This window comes from Halyomorpha halys, unplaced genomic scaffold (genome assembly GCF_000696795.3).
Source record: "Halyomorpha halys isolate HHAL.00 unplaced genomic scaffold, Hhal_1.1 Scaffold269.1, whole genome shotgun sequence".
Classification (NCBI taxonomy): Eukaryota; Metazoa; Arthropoda; class Insecta; order Hemiptera; family Pentatomidae; genus Halyomorpha; species Halyomorpha halys.
Genome location: NW_027112099.1, coordinates 1,693,101 through 1,703,266, shown reverse-complemented (window position 1 = coordinate 1,703,266; position 10,166 = coordinate 1,693,101). Strand labels below are relative to the sequence as shown.

At 32.0% G+C, this 10,166-nt stretch overlaps 1 protein-coding gene across 2 annotated transcripts in view; it reads right to left on the bottom strand.

Annotated features, from left to right (window-relative positions):
- The window catches only part of LOC106680591 (tropomyosin), an 11,935-nt gene continuing 1,769 nt past the window's right edge, over window positions 1–10,166 (bottom strand). The window contains exons 1-8 of one of the 2 annotated variants that reach the window (XM_014420407.3): window positions 7,629–7,720; window positions 7,420–7,549; window positions 6,515–6,718; window positions 5,304–5,446; window positions 3,580–3,698; window positions 3,403–3,504; window positions 3,076–3,153; window positions 1–342 (exon numbers count right to left, since the gene is read on the bottom strand). In XM_014420407.3, coding sequence (XP_014275893.1) covers window positions 252–342; window positions 3,076–3,153; window positions 3,403–3,504; window positions 3,580–3,698; window positions 5,304–5,446; window positions 6,515–6,718; window positions 7,420–7,549 — 867 coding nt within the window. In that variant the 5' untranslated portion in view covers window positions 7,629–7,720 and the 3' untranslated portion in view covers window positions 1–251. Of the gene's footprint in view, window positions 343–3,075; window positions 3,154–3,402; window positions 3,505–3,579; window positions 3,699–5,303; window positions 5,447–6,514; window positions 6,719–7,419; window positions 7,550–7,628; window positions 7,721–10,166 lie in introns of those variants that run through there. The other variant, XM_014420405.3, reaches the window with a different exon arrangement.

The following is a 10,166-nucleotide window of genomic DNA, read 5'->3' as shown; positions in this document are numbered from 1 at the left end:
ATCTTTTTTTTTAATTTAAGATAGTTTTAATATCAATTACAACCTACTTCAAGATTATTAAATACAACACCATTTATTATTCAATATCAATATGGGTAAAATTATTAACACTAATTTTATTCAAAGTTCATTGTACCACAGGCCAACTAAAACAAGTATGTAAAATATTCATATTCATATTATTAAAAATGTTATTTAAATACAAAATAATTTTTTTTATTTATTATTATTATTATTTTCTTTTTTATATATTAACTACATTTGTGATCTGATTTAAACTTTTTAACTTCTGAATTATACTTCTCGAACTCCTTTGTAACACTGTAAGCTGCTTCTTCCCACCTAAATAGAAATAAAAACATAAATTTAAAGCTCACATATTAGAAACAAATAAATGCATACAAAATTTTTTTTTAATGAATTTTGTTTCTCTGGTTTGTGCCAAGAGGAAAGATGTTTTACAATATTTTTTCTATAAAATTAGTTCACAATTGGTAATAGTGCTGGTAGAACTAATCTGGCTGGTGGGCTTTTTTTCACTATCTCTAATATACTCAACAAGAGATTGCCAACCAATGTGCAATTCCATAAATAAATAAATAATACATGACACATAAAAACTGTGACGTGAAAACCACTTCAAACTATGCATCCTGAGAAAAGTACAATTTTTATTGGGTTTTTTTAACAGAAACTAATTGGCTTTAACATACTTATGTAATGAAACAAATAATATAGATACAGTTAAATCAATGACAGTTGACAAACAATATTATAACAAAAGTGTATTTGTATAGTAACAGTATTTTTATAATATTTTATAAGTAACCTTGTTAAATTATTCATAGACTTAAGTTTTTGTTTTCTAGATTCATGCTAACAGAAAAAAATATTTTTTTCTTTTTTATAAACTTAGTTCTGCACTTGAAGCTAAAGATTCTTCACTTGATATTTTTTTAAAACAGGTCGACATTTTTTGAAAATTTGTTAACTTTAACAATTAGTTAATTGATCTTGGCACACAAAATATAAAGAAAACGCAAAGAAATTATAATAATCATTGAAGGCTAAAAAACTGAAACAGCTGATCTACTCATAGAAGATTATTACAACCAGTATACTGTAAAAATAGAAAATAACATAAAACTAGCAACAACAAAAATAGGTAATCTCCAGAAACCAAATTTTTATACAGCAAAACTAACATAATATACCATATAACGTGCAATAAAAGACCATAAAATATGCAGAAATCCCATCTCAATCATGATTTTCCAAAGACAGTTTGAAGGACATCCTGATCTACTTCCCATCGTTTTTTTTAGTATCTGTTTCAGGACGAAGTTCTGGTCTAGCAAGCTCTTTCCTCTCCTGAACCCTACTTAGTAGATGCCTATATTATATTCTCACAATACCAAAATATCCGATTTAGCAAGATATTAGTCATTATCTTGTAAGCCACCAGGAGTGCTATGCCTCTGTAATTGTCGCACTCATATCTGGAGCCCTTCTTTAGGATAGGACAGATTAGACCTGTGTTCCAGGCCTCTATCCTTTTCTCCTCCCATTTCTTTTGATTAGTTCTAATAGCCCCTTAGAGGTTAGGTTAGTTAGTTTAAAAACCTCTTGGAGGTTCTCTACCATCTTTGAACAGCTCTGATGGTAGGTTGTCTATTCCGGAGGCCTTTCTTATTTTAAGTCTGTCGATGACTATTTTAACATTGAAAATAACTGATTCTTCCATCTTTAGTGGGTCGAGATCTTCTGCATGATCCAAGTCCTCGTCATTCATGGGCTCTCCTTGATTTAGAAGTTCCTGTGTTTTCAACTTGTTCAATTGATTTGTCTTCAATTCTAATAATTCTTTAGACATCCTACCATTCTGGCCATAAAACTCTTCTTCAAAATGACACAATCTGCACCTTGAAATTTACGGTTCACTCCATTCTGTTTCAACTATTTTACCAACCTGTACCTATGTGAGCCTCCTTTCTCTTCTAACTTATCAATAAATCTATTTCAAAAGTTTTGGCAATTAACATTTCTCAATATCATGGTCTTTTAAATGTCTTTGGTTTCTAATATTCCACTTATCCTGGAAGATAAATTAAACAACATTACTAAATGACTACCTAAATAAACTTCCACAATAAGTAAATCAATTGATTACTAACAGTGATAAAAGTCATACTAAGGCTGGCCTGAGCAGAATGATTCCTACAAAGTAAGGTGAGGTGTCAGAGGCTGCCACAATTGATAGAGCCAAACTGAAAAAGAAACTGTATAAAAAGGAGGGAGGAGGGCTTACTTAGGCAAGCTGAAAGCGAGATTATCAGATGAGGTGCTAAGCTCCTACTTCTGAACTGACTACCCATAGGAAGCCTAAAATCATAGGATGCTCTCTCGATGCAAGGAGAGCAAGGCACCTGTCTCAAGAGTGGGCTCTCCCCACAGCTACACCAAAAGGCAGAGGCCAATGGACTCCTCACCAGGATAAGAAGAGGCCCAAATCTATTGGGGAGTACCCTAGGAGGACCAGTGGCTCTGTTGCAGGAACTTTTATGCAACAGAGGATGCAGGAGGATAAACCTAAATGTTACAAAGAAGCCAAGAAACCTCCTCATAATGGGGAGCGAGGAGGGTTCTTCTATTACGCAGGAGGAAGCCAAAATCATTCCTAAGCTCCTCATTTCAAGGACTGGTTTTTTGACTGGATACCTCCTACTGAATGTAGGTTTTAATGCACATAAAAAAAAGAAGGAATTCTATTTTTCCTCCTGAAAAATCTTTCTCCCAACATTCCTAATTGAGGTCTCTTAAAAGCCTTAATCCTGAAGCATATGAGAGATGCCCAGAAGTCTGGGCCAGAAGAGGCCAAATCCCATAACAAGACTGTAAAGCAATGGTAAAAAAAAAATAAAATTAACATCCAAAACTAGAAGAGTCAAAGGACAGAGTTTTTAATACTTATCGATAAGATCAACAGGAAAGACTGAAAATTTGAAAGTGGCAATTTGACCTTATAGTTGAGATTAAAATAAATCCATAAATAATAATTATAAAATAAATACTTACTCTTTTGCCAATAACCGATATTTGTCAAGGTGCTTTTTCATATCCGTGCAATTTGGACAATGGGAAACATCATTTTGCCTGAAAATTCGTAATATAAACATTAAAAATAATGGTATTATAAAAAAAGTCACAAACTCAGCACTTGGAGCACCATCTCTGCATCAAATTTAATGTAAAGCTTATAGCTTCCTAAACTCTTGAACCATGGATAAGATTCCTTGCATAGTGGTGCACAAATCATTTCCAGCTAACATAAGTTACTTTAAATTCAGTACCTATCATTCTAATATCTAAAGCAACTATTAAATGAGGCTTTTAGAATCTTACTTTAATTTAATTAATGCATGCTCAAGCTCTGTTTGCAATGATATAAGTTGCTTTCTCAAAATATCTCTTTCTTCACTCCATTGGTTTATTTCACTTTGTCTCCTACAGGAATAATTAATAGTTAAAACAGAAAAATGAAAGCATTGGAAGAGTCCAGTTTTAAGAAACATAAATTACCTGCTTCTTAACTCCTGTAGTTCCTGCTCAAATGAATTGTACTTAAGAGAGGCTTCTTGGCATTTTAAATTATATTCTGCTTTCATACTTTCATATTCTAGTCCTGATTTATTTTTTTCCTGATTTACAATAAAACAATGTTTAGCTACCACATAATAAAGAAACAAATATTTTACAGCAAACATCTAGGTATAAAAATAGTAAACTACAGTCATATATAACAACTTATTGTTTTCCTCTTTGGTACCTTCCCTCCAGCCACTGAGGATAAACATCTAGGTTCCTTCATAACATCTTCACATCATCTAGGATATTTATTGTTTCCTATCCTAACCTTTGTATATGCAACAAAATGCCAGTCAAATGTCAAAAGGTATTGCTTCAATTTCAAAATCTTGGTAATCTGTCTTTTCTGAAGGGTTAGTCACATAAAATATGCCTAAACTATTTAAGTTTTCAACATTGTTGATTTTAACAAGGGAATCAGGAATTATAATTCATGTCTCTACTCACTCTGCACAATATTCAACACAAACTCACATACTCATACATAACTAATGTTTCTCACATACTCTTAATTTTAAATTTTTATGTCTCAATATAGGAATCTCTGTACTTTAACTGTCCTCATGTTCCACATACCAACTGCAGTCCAAGCAGTACTCCTGCAAATTGGATGAACTTCATCCCTGAACACTAAATATCAATCGACTGAGGCTATTTCTTTTTTAAACCTCATTCCAAAACAAAGGGTTTGGTATCTAGGCTACTTATATGTAATAATCCTTTTAGAAATTTAATGCTTAGACTTAATTACTGGCAAAAGATAATTGGGGAACCCCAACCTCTTCGTCCTCTCCAGTACCACAGAACGAAAACTCGAGCTTCTCTCTCTGGTTATGGTAGGTTGGCTTCTTTTCCAGTTCGCCAATTAGGTCAGCCCTAGTTCACTGCTAGGGCATCACCTTCCTCCTCTACCACTCTAAATGCTATGAATCGGTGGTCAAAACTTGTATATAACCATAGGGCCCCATTCACAATATATATTTACATTTATTAAACACTGGTCCCTTGCTCCAACAAATATGGGACTAGATAGTTTGCTCATGACAACAAGTTGACACCTCATCCACTCTCTCTTTTACTATTCTCCTTCTACTATAATCTGGTGTTTGGACTGAACCCCAAGCCATGCTCCACAAATTGTTATCGGAACATCCTATCTATACTTATGTGCAACAGCTTCTTCAGCAGCTATACTATCCTCGACAATATTTAATGCTGCATAGGCATTTATGCTGAAACCCAGGAAAAAGAAACTGTTCCCCACCTGACATAACATGCTGCCTGGTCTGTGGCTAAGTTCTTATGTTTCATAACTTAAAGAGCAGGGTTGACTTCCACAATCGCTGCTCTAGGTCTCCTCTTACAACTTTCCAGCATTACGACGTTGTTCCAAATCCTCTCACCACATTCTTCTAACACCAGGGTCAGTACTTTGGGCAAGGGATCTCAATTCATCTACCTCTTTTTGGCCCATGTTAACCTGTGAGATCTGAAGTCTTCTCATACCAGGTCTTTTTTGCCTGTTTAACCTTTCTCTCCCAACTGAACTCATCTTCCTTCATATTTTCCTCTTCCTCCCTCACTTAACTAAAAACAATACATATTTTTCAAGAACATAAACCTATTTATAAACTAAATTTCAATGCATAAATTCTTACAGCTAATGCAACTTGTAACTGATTTGATAATGCTTCAATCCGTCCATTTAAACCAGATTTAACATTATCAATTTCTTTTTCAAGCTGTGATTCCATTTCCTCTACCACTTCATTTAACCTTTTTTCAAGTTTTTCTTTCTCCTCTACAAAAAATATAAAAAGCAACTTTAAAAAACGTATAATACTACTGTGAATTTTAGTAATAATAATAATATTTAATTAGACAAAAATATTTCAAATCACACCTCAAATACTAAACAATTTAAAACTATTTATATAACTTATTTATCCATGGCAAATATATCTGATATAAATAAATATATCTGAACAGCTACATTTCTTTTTTGCAATTTAGTTGTTTATACCAATCGCTGATTCATCAACAAACGACTATATCTTTGGAGTTAATAGTCCAAACATCTAGAGAGAGAAATACTTTATTCATATATGCTGCCTAAATACATTAGGTTGCTATCTCACACAGCATACTTATCAATCCGTAATCGGACATATTTACAGTACATATTCATGGTATAATCATAAAAAAAGATATACAATAATAGGATATAATAAACATTTTTTTTTCACCACTACAGTTTCCTTTTACAATCCATTTCGGTCAGTACAACCAATAAAAAATTGTGGTTCAGATTTTTTTTAAACCTCTAAATATTGATATTATATAGACTGAATGAGCAATTCTTAAAAAAGTTTGCAATGATTTTTTCAGACTTATAACGTATTACAGCCTGAGCGACAATACCTATTTGTAAAACATACCTCATCATTTTTTTATTTATTTAATACCAGATACCTTACATGGTTGATATAACAGTTTAACAATTACAATAACAATAATGTTTAACAATTGATTATGGGGGAGGAGGTATAGTCTTGTTCAAAAATACAACCCTTGTACCCATAACTATATACGTTACATTAAAAAAAAATTGGATAAAATAAACAGATAAAATTATATTATATTAAAATTCTTAATAAGAGAGAAAAGTAAAGTTAATAACAAAAATAACGACATTAGTATTTCTCATCACCAATCATTCAAAAAATATACATCAAACATGTGAAAAATGTATCAGAAACATGCAGGTATTTGTAAAAAATAATAACATCTCTACTCAACCAAATGATAGTTTTTGATATATAAGGTCAATATGAGATACAATCTCATTCACTAATACAATTATATTCACCCAAAAGATTTGCTTCATTAGCTAAAGCATCTTGTGCCATTGCCAAAGCATCTTTAACTTTATTTCTAGCTTGAGCTGCAACTTGGGCTGCCTCATCCAGTTTTTTCTGACTCAGCTTTAAGGATTTATCTGTTTCTTCTTTTTCTGATTTCAGTTTCTTCAGTGTGAATTCCAATTCACCCTTTTCTTCATCAATGTAAGACACTGCAACATAAAAAATAGAAGGAAAGTTATATGAATTACAAAATAAAGATCTGTCCAAGCTCATTTCTACGTTATATCAATAGAAAATTTACTGCCAAAGCTTTAATAATTTTAAAAATTGGAGACATATATAAATAATAAATTATAAAATAAATAAATATTATGAAGAGGGAGAGGTTGATAGACAATTCTTCATTGTTTTATGACCTTAGGCCCTTTCTTTCAAACAAAAATACACATTTCCTTAAATATTAACAAATCAAAATCAATTCAAATAGGAAATAAACAAAATGTTTGGGCACAAACATCAGTTGTTCAAACAAAATTCGAACAGACATAAAAGAAATAGATACAGTGGTTATAATGGATGCTCTGTAAACATCTTAAAAAATTCTGAAAGACTAAAAGTAGGAATGAAATTGAAATACATTTCACTTTTCTTGTGTTCAAAAGTGTCATATTTTTCAGACACGTTTATTAATATTGTCATTTTAATTGGCTTGTTAAATGTATATAATAAGTTAACTCCTCCCCTCCTCAAAAAGTCAGCTACGTTTTATTTATTATTATTACATAAATGACCTCCAGTATTGTCGCCAAATCCTATATAGTCATCAGCGACGTTGAGTTAGAACTGATTAAAATGGTAAGATAGCAAGATAAGTCAATCATGATAATTTTCCAAAATCCACGATTCTTACGTTTCAACTGTAACCCCATCAATTCTTCTTCCGATGATTTGGCTTTTTCTCTTGAAGTTTTTAATTCCTTCTCTAAAGATTTCAATTTGAATTCAAGTAACTTAATGGCGTCCGAATAGTCTTGCTGCATCTGAATAAAAAAAAATTATATTCGGTTAATTCCATCTTAGTTTAGATATTGATAACGTTAACAGCAATAAGTATTTTACTTAATTCCTATCAGGCTCAACAGTCGTTAAGTGTTTCCAATCCTCTGTCTCGTCTTTAGGTGTTCACATATTCTAATTTTCCTATATAGTGGTTTTATTTAATTGAATAAGGTGCAGTTAATATTTCTTTAAATAGGTTCTAAATTACGTCATACTTATGGTAAACGTTTTAAGAACGTTCCTAATAGAATGCATAATGTTGTGATTCAATATTGCTGACCCTTTAAATAACTGCCTCTGCTATGAGGGTAAAGGAACTTGCCCAGAGCTTCATGGCTCCCGATTCCCCAAGTTCAATGTTTTCTCTTTATTTCTTTTCTAGAAATATTTCTTATATTTAAAAAAAATAACAATAATTATGTAATCAAATAAGAAAAAAACAAAAATTTGGAGAGATTTTAAAAAAGATCTATTCCAAAACTATGAACAAGCTTGCTGTTAACGCATGTAACTTATATTATTGTTTTATTGTTGTATAAATGTTTTCTTTCAGTTCATCTTTTTTTATTCTAGCAACAGTAAAGTTATGTATTAGACTATCTTGAGAAACCCAAGTTTTGGGTTTTTTTTAATAGGAAAAAAATTGTCGAACCTGAAAATTGTTGTCTACCCATCAAAATCATGTTCTAAATATTTTAAAACTAAAATAAAATCTACTCCCAGTATTTTAGTTTAATGAGGATGTCAACTGAAACCTTTTTGTGAAATTTCCTAACGTTACTTGATGATTTCTGAAAAAATCCAGGTCATCGAAGTGGTTATATACAGTAACTTTTAACCTTAAAAATATCATTTGGGCAGGATGACATTTCAAGAGTTATTCATTGCCACTTTTATGGTATCGTTTAACTCCATTGAACCAAATTTTAAAAGTTTTTAATTGTTTAAATTATGTTACTGAAATGGATGTTCAAAAACTTTATTGAAGTTTAGGCAATGTTTTGTAATCATCGATATTTTAATATTGAATATCGATATTTTAAAACATCTATGTTTTGTTGTTGATATCACATCCCTAGCTTAAAGGGAAACAATTTTCACCTGCCATCTGGCGCTTCCACAGGTCTTTCGATCAATCCATGGGCGTACCCAGCAGGGTCAGCTCCCCCCCCCCCTCCCCCACAGAAGTGGAAAAAATATTTTTTTTTTCAAGGAAATAATAATTATACATAATGTTCTTAAAATTTTAGTTTCATTCTCCTTTTACGTGCTAAAATGTCACAACCTGATTGACCATTCCTGATCCCTCTGCTTGACTATAGATCCCCCCCCCCCCAAAGACTGTGGCTTGTCACCCTCCCCCTCCACCCCTAGTTTTGATCCTCACTACGCCGTTGGTTCATTCTGTATGCTATGCACTTGTGCATTTCTTTTTCAACCTTCCTTCGTATTAGATGTACAACTTTCTAATAGTACTGAACTAAAGGTAGCTTATGCACCATAAATAAATTTTGTGCTTATCTTCAAAAAGAGTAAGAAACTGTTGATTTCTCGTAATTTGGGAAAAAAAAATTACTTTGATAGGGGTACAACTTGAAAATACGTTTTCTATTTTATTGTGTATTGTACATATTCTGCAGACTGTGGTACTTATTGAAGCAGTGTAACTTTGTGACAGTCTGCAAAGGGACTCCAATAAAAAAGGAATCCCAATCTAGGGTAGGCATGTTGGAAAAGTACCGATGCTTTTCGCGATATATCAATATGAAAATTTGATTGTTTATAAAAAAATAAATTACTATTAAATAAAGAATATCAAGATAGACAGCGGGTCCGACAATCATAAAACCAAAAAGAAATTTGTTAAAATTGGACTAATTCTGCTATCTAAAACACGTTTGACACGCCGCAAATCCAATACTTTCACAAATGCTTGGTAAACAAAGGAAGCAACAGACGTCAGTATCTACACATTTGTATGCTCTTTTGAGTTTTGTTGGCTGTTACATTCGATTTTCATTATCAAAAGGAAGAAAATACAGATAGGCTAAATAAAAGAAAACTTAAACATCAGCAAAGCAGATTGTAGATGATAAAAATTCATAGAAATAGTAGTTCATACATAACCTTTAAATTCGACCTTCGTTCTAGAATTTTAATCAGAAACTTGTTAATTTAATTACCTGTATTTTACGTAGATATTTTTATAAAAATATGTTTGTGCTATGTTAAATCCAAAAGAAACTGCTAAATTAACAAGATTTGAAACAATGGATTTACGCCAAATCGATAGAATTTTAAAATATACAATACAAAATTGAATTATTGCAGTAGTGTAAATTCTTTAATTTGTAAAAACACTGAAGGCACAAAAGTTTATCTCTTGTCAGTTCTAAAACAATTCAAACTGAACACAAATGTGTGGATGCAGCATAAACGGCCTTTGATTTGTGCTAAAAAACTGACACTCAAACACCTCGGTTCGACCGCAAATTCAGGCAAAAAAGTCCCAGCCAATTCAAATAATGGCATGGGCGTAGGTAGGATTTCACCAAGGTTAGGTACAGACCTTAACCCATTACACGCCTACAGGTACAT